The following is a 25722-nucleotide window of genomic DNA, read 5'->3' as shown; positions in this document are numbered from 1 at the left end:
GGCAAATGCCAAACGTCCTGCACGGTGTTGGCCCTTATACCACCCTCATGAAGTCTGTTTCTGATCGTTTGAGTAGACACATGCACATTTGTGGCTTGCTGGAGGTCATTTTGCAGGGCTCTGGCGTTGCTCCTCCTGTTCCTCCTTGCACAAAGGCGGAGGTAGCGGTCCCGCTGCTGGGTTGTTGCCCTCCTTTGGCCTCTTCCACGTCTCCTGATGTACTGGCCTGTCTCCTGGTAGCGCCTCCATGCTCTGGACACTATGCTGACAGACACAGCAACCCTTCTTGCCACAGCTCGCATTGATGTGCCATCCTAGATGAGCTGCACTACCTGAGCCACTTGTGTGGGTTGTAGACTCCGTCTCGTGCTACCACTAGAGTGAAAGTACCGCCACCTTTCAAAAGTGACCAAAACATCAGCCAGAAAGCATAGGAGCTGAGAAGTGGTCTGTGGTCACCACCTGCAGAACAACTCCTTTATTGGGGGTGTCTTGCTAATTGCCTATAATTTCCACCTGTTGTCTATTCCATTTGCACAACAGGATGTGAAATTGATTGTCAATCAGTGTTGCTTACTAAGTGGATAGTTTAATTTCACAGAAGTGTGATTGACTTGGAGTTGCATTGTTTTGTTTAAGCGTTCCCTTTATTTTTTTGAGCAGTGTACTTTCAAAACCTCCAGACTTTTGGCTTTTCTGCAACAGAATCTGAACTTAGGCCTTCGTCTGGCCTCCGTGAAGGTTCATATTTCTGCCTTGTCTGTGTGGTTCATACTTTCACTCAGGGTGTTTTATGGATTCAACCTTCCTATGTCCCTCCGGTGGCTCCATGGTATGTCTGTTTTTGAATGCCCTACAAGAGTCTCAATTTGAACCTCTGAAGTATGTGGACCTTTTAAACATCTTATTCTTAAGGTCGTGTTTCTGCTGGCTATTGCCTCTGCTAGGAGGGTGTCTGACTTGGGCGCTTTGTCCTGTCGCCCACCCTTTCTGATTTTTCAACGCTACTGTGCAGTTCTTCGAACTTGCTCTTGTTATCTACCTAAGGTGGTATCATCTTTTCATCTTAACCAAGAGATTGTGGTTCCAGCCTTTATCTCTTCTGGTTTGTCCTCCAAAGAACGGTCTTTGGATGTACTGTAATATGGGCTCTACGTATTTTCATAGAGATGACTGCCTCCCTCAGGAGGTCAGATACCCTTTTTATACTTTTTTTGTTTTCTCTATCGTCCTAAGTGGATGCTGGGGTTCCTGAAAGGACCATGGGGAATAGCGGCTCCGCAGGAGACAGGGCACAAAAGTAAAGCTTTTACAGGTCAGGTGGTGTGTACTGGCTCCTCCCCCTATGACCCCCCTCCAGACTCCAGTTAGATTTTTGTGCCCGGCCGAGAAGGGTGCAATTCTAGGTGGCTCTCATAAAGAGCTGCTTAGAGAGTTTAGCTTAGGTTTTTTATTTTACAGTGATTCCTGCTGGCAACAGGATCACTGCAACGAGGGACAGAGGGGAGAAGAAGTGAACTCACCTGCGTGCAGGATGGATTGGCTTCTTGGCTACTGGACATGAAGCTCCAGAGGGACGATCACAGGTACAGCCTGGATGGTCACCGGAGCCACGCCGCCGGCCCCCTCACAGATGCTGAAGCAAGAAGAGGTCCAGAATCGGCGGCTGAAGACTCCTGCAGTCTTCTTAAGGTAGCGCACAGCACTGCAGCTGTGCGCCATTTTCCTCTCAGCACACTTCACACGGCAGTCACTGAGGGTGCAGGGCGCTGGGGGGGGGCGCCCTGGGAGGCAAATGAAAACCTTTAAAAAGGCTAAAAATACCTCACATATAGCCCCAGAGGCTATATGGAGATATTTACCCCTGCCTAAATGTACTAAATAGCGGGAGACGAGCCCGCCGAAAAAGGGGCGGGGCCTATCTCCTCAGCACACGGCGCCATTTTCTGTCACAGCTCCGCTGGTCAGGAAGGCTCCCAGGTCTCTCCCCTGCACTGCACTACAGAAACAGGGTATAACAGAGAGGGGGGGCAGAATAAATGGCAATATATTAATATAAAAGCAGCTATAAGGGAGCACTTAATCATAAGGCTATCCCTGTCATATATAGCGCTTTTTGGTGTGTGCTGGCAGACTCTCCCTCTGTCTCCCCAAAGGGCTAGTGGGTCCTGTCTTCGTATAGAGCATTCCCTGTGTGTCTGTTGTGTGTCGGTACGTGTGTGTCGACATGTATGAGGACGTTATTGGTGTGGAGGCGGAGCAATTGCCAAATATGAGGATGTCACCTCCTAGGGGGTCGACACCAGAATGGATGCCTTTATTTGTGGAATTACGGGATAGCGTCAACTCGCTTAAGCAGTCGTTTGCCGACATGAGGCGGCCGGACACTCAATTAGTGTCTGTCCAGGCGCCTCAAACACCGTCAGGGGCTGTAAAACGTCCCTTGCCTCAGTCGGTCGACACAGACCCAGACACAGGCACTGATTCCGGTGGTGAAGGTGACGAATCAACCGTATTTTCCAGTAGGGCCACACGTTATATGATTTTGGCAATAAAGGAGATGTTACATTTAGCTGATACTACAGGTACCACTAAACAGGGTATTATGTGGGGGTGAAAAAACTACCAGTAGTTTTTACCGAATCAGAAGAATTAAATGACGTGTGTGATGAAGCGTGGGGTGCCCCGATAAAAAACTGCTAATTTCAAAGAAGTTATTGGCTTTATACCCTTTCCCGCCAGAGGTTAGGGTGTGCTGGGAAACACCTCCTAGGGTGGACAAAGCGCTAACACGCTTATCAACACAAGTGGCGTTACCCTCTCCTGAGACGGACGCACTTAAAGATCCATCAGATAGGAGGATGGAAAATATCCAAAAAGGTATATACACACATGCAGGTGTTATACTACGACCAGCTATTGCGACTGCCTGGATGTGCAGTGCTGGGGTAGTTTGGTCAGAGTCCCTGATCGAAAATATTGATACCCTGGACAGGGACAATATTTTACTGTCGTTAGAACAAATAAAGGATGCATTTCTTTATATGCGTGATGCACAGAGAGATATCTGCACACTGGCATCACGGGTAAGTGCTATGTCCATTTCGGCCAGAAGAGCTTTATGGACACGACAGTGGACAGGCGATGCGTAGAGGAGTTATTTGAGGTCGGTCTATCGGATTTGGTGGCCACGGCTACGGCCGGGAAATCCACCTTTCTACCTCAAGTCACTCCCCAACAGAAAAAGGCACCGACCTTTCAACCGCAGCCCTTTCGTTCCTTTAAAAATAAGAGAGCAAAGGGCTATTCATATCTGCCACGAGGCAGAGGACGAGGGAAGAGACAGCAACAGGCAGCTCCTTCCCAGGAACAGAAGCCCTCCCCGGCTTCTACAAAAGCCTCAGCATGACGCTGGGGCTTCGCAAGCGGACTCGGGGGCGGTAGGCGGTCGTCTCAAAAATTACAGCGCGCAGTGGGCTCACTCGCAGGTAAATCCCTGGATCCTGCAGATAATATCTCAGGGGTACAGGTTGAAATTAGAGACAGAGCCACCTCGCCGTTTCCTGAAGTCTGCTTTACCAACGTCCCCCTCAGAAAGGGAGACGGTTTTGGAAGCCATTCACAAGCTGTATTCTCAGCAGGTGATAGTCAAGGTACCTCTTCTACAACAAGGGAAGGGGTATTATTCCACTCTATTTGTGGTACCGAAGCCGGATGGCTCGGTAAGGCCTATTCTAAATCTGAAGTCCTTGAACCTATACATAAAGAAGTTCAAGTTCAAGATGGAGTCACTCAGAGCAGTGATGGCGAACCTGGAAGAAGGGGACTTTATGGTATCCTTGGACATCAAGGATGCGTATCTCCACGTTCCAATTACCCCTCACACCAGGGGTACCTCAGGTTCGTTGTACAAAACTGTCACTATCAGTTTCAGACGCTGCCGTTTGTTTTGTCCACGGCACCTCGGGTCTTTACAAAGGTAATGGCCGAGATAATATTTCTTCTTCGAAGAAAAGGCGTATTAGTTATCCCATACTTGGACGATCTCCTAATAAGGGCAAGGTCCAGAGAACAGCTAGAGATGGGTTTAGCACTATCTCAAGAGGTGCTAAAGCAGCACGGATGGATTCTGAATATTCCAAAATCCCAATTAATGCCGACAACTCGTCTGCTGTTCCTGGGGATGATTCTGGACACAGTTCAGAAAAAGGTTTTTCTTCCCGAAGAAAAAGCCAAGGAGTTATCTGACCTGGTCAGGAACCTCCTAAAACCAGGAAAGGTGTCTGTACATCAATGCACAAGAGTCCTGGGAAAAAATGGTAGCTTCTTACGAAGCAATCCCTTTCGGCAGATTCCATGCAAAGGGATCTGTTGGACAAATGGTCAGGGTCGCATCTTCAGATGCACCTGCGGATAACCCTGTCGCCGAGGACAAGGGTATCCCTTCTGTGGTGGTTGCAGGAGGCTCATCTATTGGAGGGCCGCAGATTCGGCATACAGGATTGGATCCTGGTGACCACGGATGCCAGCCTGAGAGGCTGGGGAGCAGTCACACAGGGAAGAAATTTCCAGGGAGTGTGGTCGAGCCTGAAAAAGTCTCTTCACATAAGCATTCTGGAACTAAGAGCAATCTACAATGCTCTAAGCCAGGCGGAACCTCTGCTTCAAGGAAGACCGGTGTTGATCCAGTCGGACAACATCACGGCAGTCGCCCATGTAAACAGACAGGGCGGCACAAGAAGCAGGAGGGCAATGGCAGAAGCTGCCAGGATCCTTCGCTGGGCGGAGAATCACGTGATAGCACTGTCAGCAGTATTCATCCCGGGCGTGGACAACTGGGAAGCAGACTTCCTCAGCAGACACGACCTTCACCCGGGAGAGTGGGGACTTCATCCAGAAGTTTTCCACATGCTATTAAACCGTTGGGTAAAACCAATGGTGGACATGATGGCGTCTCGCCTCAACAAAACACTGGACAGGTATTGCGCCAGGTCAAGAGATCCGCAGGCAATAGCTGTGGACGCGCTGGTAACACCTTGGGTGTACCAGTCGGTATATGTGTTTCCTCCTCTGCCTCTCATACCAAAGGTATTGAGGATTATACGGCAAAGAGGAGTAAGACTAGTGGCTCCGGATTGGCCAAGAAGGACTTGGTACCCGGAACTTCAAGAGATGGTCACGGACGATCCGTGGCCTCTACTTCTGAGAAGGGACCTGCTTCAGCAGGGTCCTTGTCTTTTTCAAGACTTACCGCGGCTGCGTTTGACGGCATGGCGTTGAATGCCAGATCCTAAAAGGAAAAGGCATTCCAGAAGAAGTCATTCCTACCTTGATAAAGGCAAGGAAGGAAGTCACCGCGAAGCATTATCGCCGTATTTGGCGAAAATATGTTGCGTGGTGCGAGCAGCGGAGTGCTCCGATGGAGGAATTTCAACGGGGTCGTTTTCCTACATTTCCTGCAATCAGGATTGTCTATGGGTCTCAAATTGGGATCTATTAAGGTTCAAATTTCGGCCCTATCAATATTCTTCCACAAAGAATTGGCCTCAGTCCCTGAGGTCCAGATTTTTATCAAAGGAGTACTGCATATACAGCCTCCTGTGGTGCCTAAGGTGGCACCGTGGGATCTAAATGTAGTTTTAGATTTCCTCAAATCCAATTGGTTTGAACCACTAAAGAATGTGGATTTGAAATATCTCACATGGAAAGTGACTATGTTACTGGCCCTGGCTTCGGCCGGGAGAGTATCTGAACTGGCGGCTTTGTCTTATAAAAGCCCTTATTTAATTTTCCATTCGACATAGGGCAGAGCTGCGGACGCGTCCGCATTTTCTCCCTAAGGTGGTATCAGCGTTTCACCTGAACCAGCCTATTGTAGTGCCTGCGGCTACAGACGACTTGAAGGACTCCAAGTTGTTGGACGTTGTCAGAGCCTTAAAAATATACATTTAAAGGACGGCTGGAGTCAGAAAATCTGACTCGCTGTTTATACTGTATGCACCCAAAAAGTTGGGTGCACCTGCTTCTAAGCAGTCGATTGCTCGTTGGTTTTGTAACAAAATTCAACTTGTACATTCTGTGGCAGGCCTGCCACAGCCTAAATCTGTTAAGGCCCATTCCGCAAGGAAGGTGGGCTCATCTTGGGCGGCTGCCCGAGGGGTCTCGGCATTACAACTCTGCCGAGCAGCTACGTGGTCAGGGGAGAACACGTTTGTAAATTTTTACAAATTTGATACCCTGGCAAAGGAGGACCTGGAGTTCTCTCATTCGGTGCTGCAGAGTCATCCGCACTCTCCCGCCCGTTTGGGAGCTTTGGTATAATCCCCATGGTCCTTTCAGGAACCCCAGCATCCACTTAGGACGATAGAGAAAATAAGAATTTACTTACCGATAATTCTATTTCTCGGAGTCCGTAGTGGATGCTGGGCGCCCATCCCAAGTGCGGATTATCTGCAATACTTGTACATAGTTATTGTTAACTAATTCGGGTTATTGTTTAGGAAGCCATCTTTCAGAGGCTCCTCTGTTATCATACTGTTAACTGGGTTTAGATCACAAGTTGTACGGTGTGATTGGTGTGGCTGGTATGAGTCTTACCCGGGATTCAAAATCCTCCCTTATTGTGTACGCTCGTCCGGGCACAGTACCTAACTGGAGTCTGGAGGGGGGTCATAGGGGGAGGAGCCAGTACACACCACCTGACCTGTAAAAGCTTTACTTTTGTGCCCTGTCTCCTGCGGAGCCGCTATTCCCCATGGTCCTTTCAGGAACCCCAGCATCCACTACGGACTCCGAGAAATAGAATTATCGGTAAGTAAATTCTTATTTTCACAAACGTGGTTGGCCTGCAAATAAGTAAACCTTGGCCAGATGGATTAGAATGGTGATTGCACAAGCCTATGCGCTGGCTGGACTCCCAGCTCCTGCTATCAAGCCCATTCTACCAGTCTGTTGGACCTTCTTGGGGGGCCCGCCGAGGCGCATCCGCTGAACAATTGTGCAAGACGGCTACGTGGTCCTCTGTGAACACGTTCATCAGGTTCTATACCTTTGATACTTCCACCTCCCAGGATGGCTCCTTTGGACGCCGGGTTCTTGCACCCGCTACAGTGCGTCCCCTCCAATGAGGAACTGCTTTAGGACATCCCCGATGTTATTCCCTGTGGAATACCAGTGTACCCCGCTGCAGAAAAGGAGATTTATGGTAGACTTACCATTGTTAAATCTCTTTCTGCGAGGTACACTGGATTCCACAGGGCGCCCACCCTGACGCACCTAGCTTCTTTGGGTTTGTACGGCATTAGCCCGCTAGTCCCTTCTCCTGTCGTGAGAATGTGGTTCTATGTGACTAACATCTACCGTCTCTTTTGCCTTCTACTGCATTGGACTGGTTAACGAAACTGAGCTCCAGTGCCTGGAGGCGGGGTTATAGAGGAGGCGGTGCAATGTATCCTGGGAACAGTCAAAGCTTTAGCCTGTTGGTACCTTGGATCAAGATTCAACTCTACACCCCCAATGTTATTCCCTGTGGAATACCAGTGTACCTCGCAGAAAGGGATTTAACTATGGTAAGTCTACCATAAATCTCCTTATTGACCAGTGCAAAGATTAGAAATTCTGTTACCACGTCCTCATCTACTTGCATTTTTTCCATAGGATGAGGTATCCAAGAACCAGTCACGCTGTGAAGACTTGGAAAAGCAGAACAGTTTGTTGCATGACCAAATAGAGGCTCTTAGTAAAAAGATGGTGAGCGCTGTTGAAGAGGGAGCTCTCAATGTGTCTTTCAGTGATGAAGGAAAGTCTCAGGAACAGGTTATGGAAATTCTCAGGTATCAGATTCTGATTTTTATTTTACCTTTATACATTGAAAAAATTGCATATGAATTACTGCATATGAAATGGGCTGACATTAACAAAATTGGAGACCTCTGGTCCAGAATAACGTAAAATGTTTTTTGTTTTTTTTATTTTATTTTTTTGTTTTTTTTACAAACTAAAATAGAAACCTCTCCCTATTTGATAAGTAATTGGAGCAACTGCTCTGGTTTACATTAAGGTTTGTAGACTGTCTTGCAAAGCTTCTAGATCTGCGGACTCTAATGGACAAACTTGTATTTCTTGCAGTCTCTAAAACCTATTGGTCTTTGATGGAATGTGGTCATATATGTTTGTATTGCGTGATTCTACCTCCTAATGTTTCAAGGAACCCATTCTGAATAGTCATTGTAGAGTTATAGGATTTCTCCTTCATCCACTAGGGTACACTGGAAGATCATTATGGTGGGATATAGATGGTGGACCAGTGGGAGCCTGGCACTTTAAATTGTTCAGAATAGTGTCTGGCACCACCCCTCTTTGCCCTTTTCCCCTACAGACCAGTTAGAAAAATGTGCCCGAGGGAGCCGATACTCTCTCTAGGCTTCTCCAGAGATTTTTTTCTCTGACGTCCTAGTGGATGCTGGGAACTCCGTAAGGACCATGGGAAATAGACGGGCTCCGCAGGAGACTGGGCACTCTAAAAGAAAGATTAGGTACTATCTGGTGTGCACTGGCTCCTCCCTCTATGCCCCTCCTCCAGACCTCAGTTAGAATCTGTGCCCGGTCAGAGCTGGGTGCTCCTAGTGGGCTCTCCTGAGCTTGCTAGAAAAGAAAGTATTTGTTAGGTTTTTTATTTTCAGTGAGATCTGCTGGCAACAGACTCACTGCTACGTGGGACTGAGGGGAGAGAAGCAAACCTTCCTGCTTGCAGCTAGCTTGTGCTTCTTAGGCTACTGGACACCGTTAGCTCCAGAGGGTTCGAACACAGGGCCTGACCTCGATCGTCCGTTCCCGGAGCCGCGCCGTTGTCCCCCTTGCAGAGCCAGAAGACAGAAGAGAAGATGAAATCGGCGGCTGAAGACTCCGGTCTTCATTAAGGTAGCGCACAGCACCGCAGCTGTGCGCCATTGCTCCCTCTGCACACCACACACTCCGGTCACTGTAGGGGGGGGGGGGGGGGGGGGGGGCGCGGCGCCCTGGGCAGCAATTATAAATACCTTTTGGCAAAAATACACATAATACAGTCTCGGGACTGTATATGTGTAAAAAAAACCGCCATTAAAGTACATAAAACGCGGGACAGAAGCCTGCCACTGAGGGGGCGGGGCCTTCTTCCTCAGCACACCAGCGCCATTTTCCCTTAACAGCTCCGCTGGAAGCAGCTCCCCAGGCTCTCCCCTGCAGTATCTGGATACATGAAGGGTAAAAAAGAGAGAGGGGGGCACATAAATTTAGGCGCAAATAAGATAATAAGCAGCTATTGGGAAAAATCACTCATTATAGTGTAAATCCCTGTGTTATATAGCGCTGTGGTGTGTGCTGGCATACTCTCTCTCTGTCTCCTCAAAGGACTTTGTGGGGTCCTGTCCTCAGTCTGAGCATTCCCTGTGTGTGTGGTGTGTCTGTACGGCTGTGTCGACATGTTTGATGAGGAGGGTTACGTGGAGGCGGAGCAGGGGCAGATAACTGTGGTGTCGCCCCCTACGGGGCCGACACCAGATTGGATGGATATGTGGAAGGTATTAACCGACAGTGTCAACTCCTTACATAAAAGGTTCGATAACGCAGCAGCCTTGGTACAGCCGGGATCTCAGCCCAGGCGTCTCAGAGACCATCAGGGGCTCAAAAACGCCCGCTAGCTCAGATGGTAGACACAGATGTCGACACGGAGTCTGACTCCAGTGTAGATGAGGATGAGACAAATGTACAGTCTACAAAGGCCATCCGATGCATGATTACTGCAATGAAAGATGTATTGCACATTTCTGACGTTAACCCGGTTACTACCAAGAAGGGTATTATGTTTGGGGAGAAAAAGCAGCCAGTGACTTTTTTCCCCCATCTGATGAATTAAATTAATTGTGTGAAGAAGCGTGGAGTTCCCCTGATAAACTAGTGATTTCTAAGAGGTTACTGATGGCGTACCCTTTCCCGCTAACGGATAGGTTATGTTGGGAAACATCCCCTAGGGTGGACAAGGCGCTCACACGCTTCTCAAAAAGGGTGGCACTGCCGTCTCAGGATACGGCCGCCCTAAAGGAGCCTGCGGATAGAAAGCAGGAAGCTATCCTGAAGTCTGTGTATACCCGAGTACTATATTGAAACCTGCTATTGCTTCAGCATGGATGTGTAGTACTGCAGCAGCATGGACTGATACCCTGTCAGACAACATTGATTCCCTCGACATTGATACTATTTTGCTAACCATAGAACATATAAAAGACGTCGTCTTATATATGCGGGATGCACAGAGGGACATTTGCCGGCTGGCATCTAGAATTAATGCAATGTCCATTTCTGCCAGGAGAGTATTATGGACTCTGCAGTGGACAGGTGATGCTGATTCTAAAAAACACATGGAGGTTTTGCCTTATAAGGGTGAGGAATTGTTTGGGGACGGTCTCTCGGACCTCGTATCCACAGCAACAGCTGAGAAGTCGACTTTTTTTTTACCTCAGGTTCCCTCACAGCCTAAGAAAGCACCGTATTATCAAATGCAGTCCTTTCGGCCTCAGAAAGGCAAGCGGGTCAGAGGCGCATCCTTTCTGCCCAGAGGCAAGGGTAGAGGAAAGAAGCTGCACCAAGCAGCCAGTTCCCAGGAACAAAGTTCCTCCCCCGCTTGCACTAAGTCCACCGCATGACGCTGTGGCTCCACAGGCGGAGCCAGGTGCGGTGGGGGCGCGTCTCCGAAACTTCAGCAACCAGTGGGCTCGCTCACAGGTGGATCTCTGGGCTGTACAAATTGCATCTCAGGGATACAAGCTGGAGTTCGAGGCGACTCCCCCTCGCCGTTACCTCAAATCAGCCTTGCCAGCTTCTCCCAGGGAAAGGGAGGTAGTACTGGCGGCAATTCACAAGCTGTACCTCCAGCAGGTGATAATCAAGGTTCCCCTCCTTCAACAGGGACTGGGGTTTCTATTCCACAATGTTTGTGGTACCGAAACCGGACGGTTCGGTAAGACCCATTCTGAAATCGCTCAGAGCGGTTATTGCAAGCCTGGAAGAGGGGGATTTTATGGTGTCGCTGGACATCAAGGATGCTTACTTGCATGTACCCATTTACCCACCTCATCAGGAGTACCTCAGGTTTGTGGTACAGGACTGTCATTACCAATTCCAGACGTTGCCGTTTGGCCTGTCCACGGCACCGAGGGTATTTACCAAGGTAATGGCCGAAATGATGATACTCCTTCGGAAGAAGGGAGTTATAATTATCCCGTACTTGGACGATCTCCTTATAAAGGCGACGTCCAGGGAGCAGTTGTTGGTCAGCGTAGCACTCGCTCAGGAGTTGTTGCAACAGCACGGCTGGATTCTGAATATCCCAAAGTCGCAGCTGATTCCTACGACGCGTCTGCTTTTCCTGGGCATGATTCTGGACACAGAACAGAAGAAGGTGTTTCTCCCGGTGGAGAAGGCCCAGAAATTAGCATCTCTCGTCAGGGACCTCCTGAAACCAAAACAGGTATCGGTGCATCACTGCACGCGAGTCCTGGCAAAGATGGTGGCTTCATACGAAGCCATTCCCTTCGGCAGGTTCCATGCAAGGATCTTTCAGTGGGATCTGTTGGACAAGTGGTCCGGATCGCATCTTCAGATGCATCGGCTGATCACCCTGTCCCCAAGGGCCAGGGTGTTTCTTCTGTGGTGGCTGCAGAGTGCTCACCTTCTCGAGGGCCGCAGGTTCGGCATACAGGACTGGGTCCTGGTGACCACGGATGCAAGCCTCCAAGGATGGGGGGCAGTCCCTCAGGGAAGAAACTTCCAAGGGCTGTGGTCAAGTCTGGAGACTTCTCTACACATAAATATACTGGAACTAAGGGCCATTTACAATGCCCTGAGTCAAGCAGAGCCCCTGCTTCGAAACCGGCCAGTGCTGATTCAGTCAGACAACATCACGGCGGTCGCCCATGTAAACTGCCAGGGCGGCACAAGAAGCAGGATGGCAATGGCAGAAGCCACAAAGATTCTTCGGTGGGCGGAGAATCACGTGCAAGCACTGTCAGCAGTGTTCATTCCGGGAGTTGACAACTCGGAAGCAGACTTCCTCAGCAGACACGACCTCCACCCGGGAGAGTGGGGACTTCATCCAGAAGTCTTCACACAGATTGCAAAGCGATGGGAACTGCCACAGGTGGACATGATGGCGTCCCGTCTCAACAAAAAGCTAAAAAGATATTGCGCCAGGTCAAGGGACCCTCAGGCGATAGCTGTGGACACCCTAGTGACACCGTGGGTGTACCAGTCGGTATATGTGTTTCCTCCTCTTCCTCTCATACCCAAGATACTGAGAATAGTAAGAAAGAGAGGAATAAGAACAATACTCATTGTTACGGATTGGCCAAGAAGGACTTGGTACCCGGAACTGCAAGAAATGCGCACAGAGGACCCATGGCCTCTGCCTCTCAGACAGGACCTGCTGCAACAAGGGCCCTGTCTGTTCCAAGACTTACCGCGGCTGCGTTTGACGGCATGGCGGTTGAACGCCGGATCCTAGCGGAAAAAGGCATTCCGGATGAAGTTATTCCTACGCTGATAAAGGCTAGGAAGGACGTGACAGCAAAGCATTATCACCGTATATGGCGAAAATATGTTGCTTGGTGTGAGGCCAGGAAGGCCCCTACAGAGGAATTCCAGCTGGGTCGATTCCTGCACTTCCTACAGTCAGGGGTGACTATGGGCCTAAAATTGGGGTCCATAAAGGTCCAGATTTCGGCCCTATCCATTTTCTTTCAAAAAGAACTGGCTTCACTGCCTGAGGTTCAGACGTTTGTTAAGGTAGTGCTGCATATTCAGCCCACTTTTGTGCCACCAGTGGCACCCTGGGATTTTAACGTTGTGTTGGATATCCTGAAATCCCACTGTTTTGAGCCACTTAAGACCGTGGAACTAAAGTATCTCACGTGGAAAGTGGTCATGCTGTTGGCCTTAGCATCGGCTAGGCGTGTGTCGGAATTGGCGGCTTTGTCATGTAAAAGCCCATATCTGATCTTCCATATGGACAGGGCAGAATTGAGGACTCGTCCCCAATTTCTCCCAAAGGTGGTATCATCGTTTCATTTGAACCAACCTATTGTGGTGCCTGCAGCTACTCGGGACTTGGAGGACTCCAAGTTGCTGGACGTAGTCAGGGCTTTGAAAATGTTTCCAGAACGGCTGGAGTCAGGAAGACTGACACGCTGTTTATCGTGCATGCACCCAACAAGCTGGGTGCTCCTGCTTCAAAGCAAACTATTGCTCGCTGGATCTGTAGCATGATTCAGCTGGCTCATTCTGCGGCTGGATTGCCGCATCCAAAATCAGTAAAAGCCCATTCCACAAGGAAGGTGGGCTTTTCTTGGGCGGCTGCCCGAGGGGTCTCTGCTTTACAGCTTTGCCGAGCGGCTACTTGGTCGGGTTCAAACACCTTTGCAAAGTTCTACAAGTTTGATACCCTGACTGAGGAGGACTTTGTGTTTGCTCATTCGGTGCTGCAGAGTCATCCGCACTCTCCCGCCCGTTTGGGAGCTTTGGTATAATCCCCATGGTCCTTACGGAGTTCCCAGCATCCACTAGGACGTCAGAGAAAATAAGAATTTACTCACCGGTAATTCTATTTCTCGTAGTCCGTAGTGGATGCTGGGCGCCCGTCCCAAGTGCAGACTTTCTGCAATACTTGTATATAGTTATTGCTTAAATAAGGGTTATTGTTATGAGCCATCCGTTGAGTGAGGCTCAGTTGTTGTTCATACTGTTAACTGGGTAAGGTTATCACAAGTTGTACGGTGTGATTGGTGTGGCTGGTATGAGTCTTACCCTGGATTCCAAAAATCCTTTCCTTGTAATGTCCGCTCTTCCGGGCACAGTTTCCCTAACTGAGGTCTGGAGGAGGGGCATAGAGGGAGGAGCCAGTGCACACCAGATAGTACCTAATCTTTTCTTTAGAGTGCCCAGTCTCCTGCGGAGCCCGTCTATTCCCCATGGTCCTTACGGAGTTCCCAGCATCCACTACGGACTACGAGAAATAGAATTACCGGTGAGTAAATTCTTATTTTTTTGTGTGTAGCCCACAGTACCTGGTGGTTTTGTCAGCAGAGGGGATAAGGCTTAGACCTGGAGCCCCTCCCCCAGCCCGTGCGCCATTTCCAGCAAATGTTACCGCCCTCGAGCTGCATATCTGTCTCACCCTCACTCCTTGTCAGTGTGTGGACGCTATTTCTCTCAGCTACACTGTTCCTGGGACTGCTTAGGCAAATCCTCCTTTGTAAAGCCGTCTGGTTGACAGCGCTGTGACTTTACATGACACTTAAGTATTCTACATGTCAATTAGACAGTGTTAGTTAAGAAAGAGTGTATTTAGTCAGGGTTCTCTGGTACAAGTACCCTGTGATATACATCCAGTTCTTACTGTGCAGTGTTATATCTATTGACTACTTAGCTATATATATAAGCTGGTCCAGTGCAGTATCATTGTTAGTAATAACCTCTGCATTGTATAACTGTGACTATATGTGTGTGTGCATTAGCTTGCTGAGTGGTTTCCATTTCGTGTCTCTCACTCAACTTGCTATACCTGTATTCTATAACCTGAGGGTACTTGGTGCGTCAGGTTTTATAATTATATAGGATTTTCACAATATATACTTTAATATGTATTTTTCTCTGTGATTTTAGTCACCGTATCTCTCCTGTATCCCTGCTTGTGCTGACTACACTGTGCAGGGGTTTGGGCAAGAGGTATTGTGCTGCTGACAATTGTACTGTGTTACCTGATACTACAAGTTATATCATGTCTGCTTCTGAAGGTAACTGTTCTGGGGCAGAACACACTGCCGGTGTTGCTGAAGCCACAGATCCCTATGAGGAGACCATAGCAGCTGTGGGCTCTGATTCTGGGGGCTCCTTGCCCCCCAGTGAGACTGTGGCAATGGGGGTGCATAATGACCCACCGCGGGCTACTTTCTCCACGCTTCTACATACGCTAGTTACTAAACTAACCCCCCCTATGGGACCTCCTATGCCGGTGCAACCGTATGTGGTCCCTGCAGCTAACCCGCCATGGGCGGATAATTTGTCTGCTCAATTGAAGAAGTTGAACCAGTCCTTGACTACTAAAAAGTCTGACCCTCACTCGCCTAAGACCAAGGGGTCCTCTAAGCGAGCTCTTATCTCATCACAATCCACTGCTGTCACTGACACTTCGTCTGATGAAGATGGCGCTTACACTGACCCCACAGATTCTGACACAGATACTGCTGATGGGGAGGGTAGTTCAGAAGTGGATGTTCCTGATCTTTTGGAGGCTATTAAGTTGATTTTACAGATTACACATGATCCCGAGCCATCCGCCCCTCCTAAGAAACCAGATAGGTTCAAGCGTCAGAAGGTGGTTAAACAAGTTTTACCTCACTCTGACCACCTAGTGGATATACGTCAGGAACCCTGGGAAAACCCGGGAAAGAAGTTTGTGCCTCAAAAGAAGATGCTGGCTCGCTATCCCCTCACGCCAGAGCTGTCTAAAAATTGGGAAACGCCTCCTCCAGTAGACTCACATGTGGCTAGGATGGTGGTGGTTTCCTCAGCTCTACCTGTCACTACAGTCACGTGTCTAAAAGAGCCTACGGATAAACGTGTGGAGGGTTGTCTGAAAGCGATTTACACCCTCACGGGTGCTGCAGAAAGGCCCACTATTGCAGCAACATGGGCTGCAGAGGCTATTGAAGCATGGGCCCTAGAGTTAGAGGCTGAAATCTCTTCTGACCATGTTAGAAAATGCTTGTCATATATTGTCACAGCTTCTCACTATATTAAAGAGGCGGCTTCTGATGCAGGTATCCTAGCAGCCGAGGCCTCTACTACATCAGTCCTGGCTCGCTGGATATTGTGGCTGAGATCCTGGTCTGTGGATCTGAAATCTAGAAAAACCCTGGAGGTACTCCCTTTCAAGGGAGATATTCTGTTTGGGGAGGACTTAAATAAGATAGTGGCTGACTTGGCTACTGCCAAAACTGCCTGTCTGCCAAGTACCGCTCCTTCTGTGTCGAAGGCTAAAGGTACGTCCTTTCGTCCTTCAGGTAAAGCAAAAGGTCAGGCGTACAATATGCAGGCCCGCACTTCCAAACCTGGTAAGCCGAAGCCCAAAAGATCCTGGGCTGCCCGTCAGCCAGCTGCCAAGACCGATAAGCCTGCCGCATGACGGGGCAGGCCTCCCCTAGGGGATCCCAGGGTGGGGGGCCGGCTTCTAGGGTCTACCCAGGAATGGTTGAAGACCACTTCAGATGCCTGGGTACTGGAAGTCGTCACACGAGGTTACGCCATAGCCTTCAAAAACCGACCCTCTCATTGATTTTGCCGGACAGACGTCCCGTTGGACCAGATAAGGGCAAACACTCTATATTCAGTGGTACAGACCCTCCTGGATATAGGAGTCGTAGTACAGGTGCCTCTTGCTCTGAGTGGCCGGGTGTACTATTATCCGCTGTTTCTGGTCCCGAAACCGAATGGTTCCACTTGGCCCATTCTCAACCTCAAGGCATTGAACAGGTTTGTGAAAGTTTCCAAGTTCCGTATGGAAACCCATCGCTCTATAGTTCTGGCCTTGGAACCTGGGGACTACATGGTCTCCCTGGATATACAGGATGCTTACCTGCATATTCCTATAGCAGTGTCACATCAGCAATACCTGATGTTTGCGATTGGCAACCTCCATTACCAGTTTCGGGCGTTACCTTTTGGTTTAACTACGGCTCCGCGAGTCTTCAACAAAGTTATGTCGGTGGTACTCCGCCGTCAAGGGGTCAGGATACTGCCCAATCTGGACGACTTGTTAATCCTGGCAAATTCCCCAGGACTTCTCCTACGTCATCTGGATATGACTGTCCGATTTCTACAAGCCCACGGGTGGCTCATCAACTGGAAGAAATCCTCCCTGATCCCTGCTCAGAGCATGGTACATCTGGTAGCACTATTGGACACTCACAACCAGCAGTTGTTCTTGTCTCAGGAGAAAGTCCTGAAGCTTCAGGACAGGATTCATTGCTTCCTTTCTCGTCCGCAAGTGTCGATACATTCGGCGATGCAGGTGCTGGGTCTCATGGTATCAGCATTCGACATGGTGGAGTATGCTCAATTCCATTCTCGACCTCTCCAGAGGCAAATTCTAGCCAAGTGGGACGGCCTACCTCACCGGATCAGGTCTCGCATGATCTCATAGTCTCCGGAGGTCCATCTGTCGCTGCACTGGTGGCTCCAGGACCAACGATTGTGCAGGGGCCGTCCCTTCTGGATATCCGACTGGGTCCTGTTGACGACAAATGCCAGTCTCAGAGGTTGGGGAGCGGTGATGGAGCAACACTCCCTTCAGGGTCTGTGGACCAAGGAGGAATCCCTCCTCTCGATCAACATACTGGAGTTGCAGGCAGTCTTCAATGCGTTGACCCTGGCCCAGCATTTAATTCAGAACCGTCCTGTTCAAGTACAGTCGGACAACGCCACCACAGTGGCTTACATAAACCATCAAGGCGGCACTCGAAGCCGTTTGGCAATGAAGGAAGTCTCACGGATTCTACATTGTGCGGAACGCCATGTACCGGCCATATCGGCAATATTCGTTCCGGGAGTCCTGAATTGGGAAGCGGACTTTCTCAGTCATCAGGACGTACACGTCAGAGTGGGGCCTCCATCCAAAAGTGTTTCAACTCCTAGTGGAAAAATGGGGCCTTCCAGACGTGGATCTGATGGCATCTCGACACAATCACAAGGTTCCGGTCGTCGGAGCAAGGACAAGGCATCCTCAAGTAGCATTTGTGGATGCGCTAGCGGTGCCGTGGAGGTTTCGGCTGCCGTACGTGTTCCCTTCGGTGTCACTCCTGCCCAGGGTAATTCGGAAGTTCAAGCAAGAAAGAGGAATTCTGAGAACCAGTGCCTTCTGTGGCCCAGAAGGCACTGGTTCTCAGACCTGCAGGGCCTATCATCAGAGCGTCCAATTCTACTTCCACAATGCCCAGACCTCCTCGTTCAGTGCCCCTGTGTCTACCAGGACCTAGCCCGGCTGTCTTTGACGGTGTGGCTCTTGAAGCTTCCGTCTTAAGGGCTAAAGGGTTTTTTGAGGCGGTCATTCAAACTATGTTGCTGGCCCGGAAACCGGCTTCTGCTCGGATTTACTATAGGGTCTGGCATTCTTACTTTGTTTGGGGCGCATCTAACAATTATGACGCCTCCAAGTTTAGTGTAGCCAAGTTGTTGGCCTTTCTTCAGCAGGGCCTGGTCTTAGGCCTGCGTCTGGCCTCCCTCAAGGTTCAAGTATCTGCCTTGTTGGTGTGGTTTCAGAGAAAGATTGCAACCTTACCTGATGTGCATACCTTTACTCAGGGTGTGTTGCGTATCCTACCTCCCTATGTCCCACCTGTGTCTCCTTGGGACTTGTCGGTGGTTTTAGAGGCGTTACAAGAGTCTCCGTTTGAATCTCTTGGTTCAGCTGATCTTAAGTGGCTTTCCCTTAAGGTGGTGTTTCTGCTGGCTATTGCTTCAGCTAGAAGTGTCGGATTTGGGTGCCTTGTCTTGTAGTTCCCCATATCTGATATTTCACCGTGACTGGGCGGTTTTTAGGACTCGTCCCGGATATTTACCTAAGGTGGTTTCTTCGTTCCACCTTAACCAGGAGATTGTGGGTCCGGCACTTGTTTCTCCTGATCTGTCTCCCAAAGAGCGGTGTTTGGATGTGGTACGGGCTCTCCGTATCTATGTGAAGAGAACTGCTTCTATTAGGAAAACTGATTCTCTCTTTGTGCTGTTTGGATTTCACAAACGGGGCTGGCCTGCTCACAAGCAAACTCTGGCCAGATGGATTAGAATGTTGATTGCACATGCTTATGTGAGGGCTGGTATATCAGCTCCTGCTCACATTACGGCCCATTCTACTCGGTCTGTTGTACCTTCTTGGGCGGCCCGCCATGGTGCGACCCTTGAACAATTGTGCAAGGCGGCTACGTGGTCCTCTGTGAACACGTTCATAAGGTTCTATGCCTTCGATACTGTCTCTTCCCAGGACGCTTCCTTTGGACACTGGGTTCTTGTGCCCGCTACAGTGTGTCCCCTCCCGTATGAACTGCTTTAGGACATCCCCTATGTCTTTCCTTGTGGAGCCCAGTGTACCCCGCAGCAGAAAATGAGTTTTATGGTAAGAACTTACCTTCGTTAAAACATTCTGCGAGGTACACTGGGTTCCACAAGGCGCCCACCCTGACGCACTTAGCTTCTTTGGGTTGGTATGGCATTAGCCGCTGACACTTCTCCTGTCGTGAGAGTGTGGTCTATGTGGCTACTAACCGTTGTCGCCTCTTTTCCTGATATTGCATTGGGCTGGTTAACTAAAAACGGAGCTCCTGTGCAGGGAGGCGGGGTTATAGAGGAGGCGACGCTATGCATTCTGGGAACAGTCAAAGCTTTTGAGCCTGTTGGTGCCTCGGATCAAGATCCTACTCTACACCCCTATGTCTTTCCTTGTGGAGCCCAGTGTACCTCGCAGAAAGAGTTTTAACAAAGGTAAGTTCTTACCATAAAACTCGTTTTTCGCTTCTCAAATCCAGCTCTACTCCCTGGTTAACGAACCATACATATATACATTTAACTCCACATGCTTTTTATGTGATGCATGAATGACTGTATACAGTATGGGTAAAGTTAAATTTTCACTTTGTGTTTATTTGATATTGGAATTACGCTCTCTGCAATGTGATTAAAAGATATGGAATACTAACGGGCAAAATGTTTTTTTTTCAGTGCATGGCCGCAACATAAATCTGTAACTTTGTATTTAATGTGCAAACCAGCTGCAATATATCCATTATCTAATTGTGGGCGTCTCAGTCCGGTGCGGATTGCTGATTAGTCCCCGACGCAGATACCTCATGCAGGCGACTGTTACAGAGAATAATCTGTCTATCATAGTCAAATGAGAAAGGAAAATCCTGATTTACTGGCCTGTTCGAACTGAAATTTGACTTTGTACTATTGTGTGATGGACAATTGGTGCATTGTACGTATTGATTATGGGACCATGCTCCTTGCAAATGTGATCAAATGTTTGCATGGGATAGGAAATATTAACGGGTACAAGGTTTCTTTCAGTGCGTAGCCGTAACATAAACTTACAACTTTGTATTTGATGTGCAATACAGCTATAATATAACTATCAGCCAACAGCATTTTAGTCTGATGCAGATTGCTTAATAATCCACGCACATTTGACAAGGAGGAAAGGGCAAAAGCTTTTACTCACTGGCCTGTTTCTGACTGTAGTATGTTTAACTTTCCAGTTACTGTATATGGATAACTCTGTTTGTATTTGGTTGGCTTGATGTGATCAAACACTAATAGCTAAGATTATATCTCAATGTCAAAAGCTGCCTATATATCCTATTAAGGAAAAGTTAATTTTGGCTTTTTGGCTTGCTCTGTCTGTACGTAGCTCATCTATCTGGTCACTACTTATGCCAGCAATTCATGCATTTACTTAAATGATATAACATTTCTATACTCAATAAGAGGTCCAGGAGATAATCGAGGTTTGAGCAGACTGCTTAATTTCGTTTTGAACGATACAGACAGGTGATTGGATTTAAATAATTACCTGTATAGTAGGTTAAGAAGGAAATTGTATTTATCTAGTGCTGGCTTTATAGATATTCCAGAATATTGAATCACTATGTGCTATAAAATCAATTTTTATGTTTAAACTATAATAGGGAATAAATTCCCATATTGAAGGGATCCTGCACCCTTGGCAGGGATATATTTATATATTTTATTGAACATATTTATTAGCTACTATTCTCTATACATAACATTTTGGGTGCAGTTTTGGAAATGCACACTATCTGTCCAGCACTAGTCGGTACCTTTTGAGTGATCTATGCCAAATAATATTCGTCATAGTAGCAGGTAAAGGCTTAAATATTATCAGGCATGTTGGTATTTAACCATTGGGTTTACGTAGCTTATAATATACCCACGTTGGGAATACTCTTATATCCAATAATTATGCAGGGCATGATTTCACTGCTGTAATTACTGGTTTTATTTTTATGTTTGTTATTTGGCCAAAGAAATATATTCAATCCCGGATATTTTAAACTATATATAATAAAAGTTATATTTTATCAACATTATTATTTCCCTGTACAGTATAATACAATAAATGAGTGCCCCGTCATTTCTCTCCTTTAATGATATGTTATTTCTGACTCTGGGGAGCACCGCCAACCAATGCAATATGGAATTTTTTCTTTAAATATTACTGTAGTTGGTCATTTCTGAATTTAAATAAGTCTCCTGCTGAAACTTTCCCTTCTCTCTTAGGTTTTTTTTTTCAGAGACAGGAGAGGTCTAGTGCGGTTTTGTCTCGCAAATTTTTATCTTTTAACTATGAGACTACCCCAGGTTGGAGTGTGTGAAAGGTGAGGGCGGACACTGCTGGCTAGAAAGGTCCCCAGATAGCTTGGCGTGCACCTGTAGCAATAGCCGACGCCCGGTAGTACAGCTACAAAGGACCTCGGCAGTGTCCCCAGCAGAGCCCCGCTCCCGTAGCTGGAAAGCTCTGGATCCAACGCAGGAGGAGTGCTAACCTGGGTGCAGGGCTGGTGACTTCTCGGCGCAGGGCCTAGGCGCCCCGAATCCAATATGGCCACCGTTGTTGAGGATCAGAGGGCTATTTTCTCGGTGGCGTCAGCAGGCCAGGGAGGGCTGCCACTGTGTGCGTGCGGTGCCGGCGGGGTCTCCAGGGAGTACAGAGTCCGCGGCAGCAAGCGACATGGAGTCTCGCCGCCGCCGTCCCCGGCGCTTCTCTGACTTCTGGGGAAAAATTGAGGCCGCGGCTTCAGGGAGAGAACAATCTGCAGGAGCTCACGGACTGCTCCCCGATTCCGCGGACTTGTCTCACAGGCTGTGCTAGGAGTCAGGCAGGTGAGGAGAGATAGTGAACAGGGTTAGGAAGGAGAATATATGCCCCAAACTTAGAGTCTGTGCTGGAGCTCTATGGAAAGATGTCTCCTTCCCAAGACAGCCAGACCATGTCCGAGAGAACCATTTTAAGGCTGTGTTGCCATTATGGGTACTGTGTACAGTGTACTGGGACACAGTTGTGTACCGTGTTCGGAGACGCATTTTGCCCCATTTAGAAGCAGTGCGTCTCCGTACCCTCATGCCGCCATAATAGCTGGCGCCTCACTAGCTGGGACGCCGGCTCAGTACTCGCCACTCTTCAGTCTTCTTGCTCTGTTAAGGGTGGCGGCATGCTGCGGGAATGTACGCTCGCTGTGGTGGGGCTTGCAAATAGTTCCCCGCTGACAGGACACTGAGCTCCTGAGGGAGCGGGACCATTAACCCTTCAAGAGGTTGGGCCGTTCTTCCACATAAGTCTCACGAAGCAGGCAGGCTGATGCCAACCAGCCCTGCCTGAAAATAACAAATAGATCAAATAAATGCAGAAATCTCTTCAGGAGCTTCCTTCAACGTGACCGGCTCCTTCTGGCACATTTTCCAAACTGAGTCTGGTAGGAGGGGCATAGAGGGAGGTGCCAGCCCACACTATCAAATTCTTAAAGTGCCCATGGCTCCTAGTGGACCGGTCTAAACCCAATGGTACTAAATGGATACCCAGTATCCTCTAGGACATAAGAGAAAGCCTTACTTAAGTCTAGGTAAGCTATATCAACAGCTCCACCTTTATTCATCACTTTAGTCACACAGTCAAAAAAGTCAATACAATTTGTTTGACTTGACCTCCCCCCAGTGAATCCATGCTGTTTGGGATCCTGTAAATTGCTGGATTTGAGATAATCTACAACTTTCTTTTAAGACTGTCTCCATTAAATTCCCTACTACTGAAGGAAGACTCACTGGTCTGTAGTTTGCCTCTTCCTTGCTTCCACTTTTGTGCAGTGGGACTACATTCACTCATTTCCAGTCTTCTGGAATTAATCCTGTAGCTAATGACTGGTTGAATAATTCTGTTAATGGTGCTACCAGCACCTCTTCAAGCTCTTTTAGTATCCTTGGATGTATCCCATCTGACCCCATAGATTTGTCCACTTTCAGCTTTGAGAGTTCTGTTAGGACCTTCTCCTCTGTAAATTAACTTGTTTCATTTTCCTGAATATCCCTGCAACTTAACTGTGGCCCCTTTCCCTCTCTTTTTTCAGTAGTGAATACTGAGCAAAAATAATTAATATGATTTGTCTCCCTCAACAAGACTCCCAGTCTGTCTTTAATTTTATTATTCAGCCTTTTTCTTTTTCACCTTTCACTATACCAAAAATAAAAATAAAATAAAAAAAATTGCCTTTTACCCACTGCCTGGGCCATTTTCTGCTCAGCTTGTGTCTTTGCAAATCTGGTTACCTTCTTCGTCTCCTGTCTAACAAGAACTGATGTGAGGGTCCACTGATTAACCTCACAAGTTTAGTTGTGCTTCATCTACGACTTTGTATGTGTATAAAACCAATTTATATGCGGTTAAAGTCAAACAAGCATCTTTGGTAACACTTATTGCATTTTGCTGAACCTGCGATGTGACGATTCAAATTGTAAAGGAAAATATGGAACATTACTACTCTGGTATTGCCTTAGTTACAGCTGGCTTCTTGCGCCTCATGGCTTATATACACCTAGTAAGTAAGGCCACATCTGAATAAAATCTAAACATTCAACACCTATTCGGTTTACTACAGGATGAACTGCTTGACCATCTTACCTTATCATACACTGCAGATACAGTTGTCACTCAAGTGATTTCTTGGGTTCAAAATATTTGTCTTGAGAATTTATCATTTAGTTTTAGTGGTGACGAGGATCTTTATTAAAATAGTCTATCTATAGACTGTTTGGGAGACCTTGTTATCCACTCAGCCACTTACATGTAAATGTTTGCTTATGCAGCATTTTTTCACTTCTTATTTTACATTTTTGGGGGATACCCGTCTTTATTGCTTAATTACATCCAATTGCAATGACTTCCTTGGACTAAATATACAGTATGTTTCCTAGATAGCAGCAGAAACTAATCAATTGAGGGGTTAGTGGAAAAGAGGCACATGCCACAAGTAGCATAGACTATTTTAAAAATAGATTTGTCTTGAAATATAATACCAGGGATTTATATTTTGCTACCGGTGAGAAATACAGATGCCACTATGTTAGCAGTTAGTGGAGTAAATGCTGGGTGGCAGATGCTATTTGATGGAAGCAAAAAGTCAAAATCCATACAGATGTAGCATGTGCCTCTTTTTCCACTGAGCCCATGAATTAACAATAAAGGTAACGTTTTAGATAACCTTTCAGAACAACATCTTTTTCACTGTAAAATATTCTTAATGAAAGACATTTTAATACTGTTAAAAGTAGTATTTATACGGTTTTTGTCCATCAATTCAAGGTATGATTTTTAAATGGTCTCTTGCAGGTTTGTGAGACGGGAAAAGGAAATTGCTGAAACCAGGTTTGAAGTTGCGCAAGTAGAATGTTTGCGATACCGACAGCGTATGGAGCACATGGAGCGGGAAATAAATGAACTACAAGACAGTTTGAACACAGAACGTGAAAAAGTTCAGGTTGGCTTTACAACTTTTTACCCTATCCCCTGTATAACTAAATACAGGTTAGTTTTCTGTTTGTATTACACATTTTGTTGGGGAGATGTGCAGAATGATAATCCTTTAAAACTATTAATTGGCTCTTGTTTGCCTTAGGTAGCATGTCTGTGCTTAAACCATTGCTCAAGTGGGAACTTGCATGTTAGTGTAAGTATAACAATTTCTTTTTTCATATTAAACCTTCAGGTAACTGCAAAGACAATGGCCCAACATGAAGAGCTGATGAAGAAAACTGAAACTATGAATGTTCTAATAGAAAGCAACAGACTATTAAGGGAAGATAAAGAGAAACTGGACCATGAGCTTCAGCAACTTCAAGCGAAGGTAAGTAGTTTTGTAGCTTATAACTTGCTGCTTGTGTATTTGTATTAATAGCCTTATGCCTGGCGTTTAACTGCATTCCAGCAGCTGAACAACTTTAAATGGTGGTTTAAAGTGATTTCAATTAAGCCATAGCTGCTTTTTCTTTCTTTAAATGGTACAGTAATTGCACTTAAAGCGCTCCCAAAGCAGTGGCAGCTTGTAGTGCTGCGCTATCATTTGTTTGAGTATGAGGTCACTGGTTCACAGCATTCAATATGATTGCTAGTTCATAAAATGCTGAAACAGGATGTTCTAACCAGGCTGGGGTTTAGTTAAAACAGATTCGTTGGATCAGCTGACATAACAATGCATAGAGAGATTGTTAAATGATTGGTCGCTAGTTGGTAAAAAAAAAGTACACGATCTCGCTCAAAAAAGCATGAGTCATGGAGAGTACCTATGATAAAGGCATGATCCGCTATACATGTTGAACTCTTCTGACTTTGTTCTCACTTATTCCACTGTAAGGATTTGTCTATACAGTGCATGGCCAAACTTGTGTAGACATCCTAACGTGACACCTGTATGTGCTTGTTTAAAATCTCATTCCAACACCATGTGCATTAATATGAAGTTGGTCCTCTTAGCTGCAGTAACAACCCTCATTTTTATGGTAAGCTTTTCCACTTCATATTGGATCATAGCTTTGGCGATTCACATACATTCGGCCACAAGAGCGTTAATGAGCTTG

At 47.3% G+C, this 25722-nt stretch overlaps 1 protein-coding gene across 1 annotated transcript in view; it reads left to right on the top strand.

The window, feature by feature from the left end:
- The window catches only part of TPR (translocated promoter region, nuclear basket protein), a 605901-nt gene that overhangs the window by 248991 nt on the left and 331188 nt on the right, over nt 1-25722 (top strand). The window contains exons 26-28 of the mRNA XM_063940231.1: nt 7657-7832; nt 24479-24626; nt 24855-24992. Of these exons, the coding sequence (XP_063796301.1) occupies nt 7657-7832; nt 24479-24626; nt 24855-24992 (462 nt within the window). The remainder of the gene's footprint in view (nt 1-7656; nt 7833-24478; nt 24627-24854; nt 24993-25722) is intronic.

This window comes from Pseudophryne corroboree, chromosome 9 (genome assembly GCF_028390025.1).
Source record: "Pseudophryne corroboree isolate aPseCor3 chromosome 9, aPseCor3.hap2, whole genome shotgun sequence".
Classification (NCBI taxonomy): Eukaryota; Metazoa; Chordata; class Amphibia; order Anura; family Myobatrachidae; genus Pseudophryne; species Pseudophryne corroboree.
This window is presented reverse-complemented; position numbering and strand designations above follow the sequence as displayed.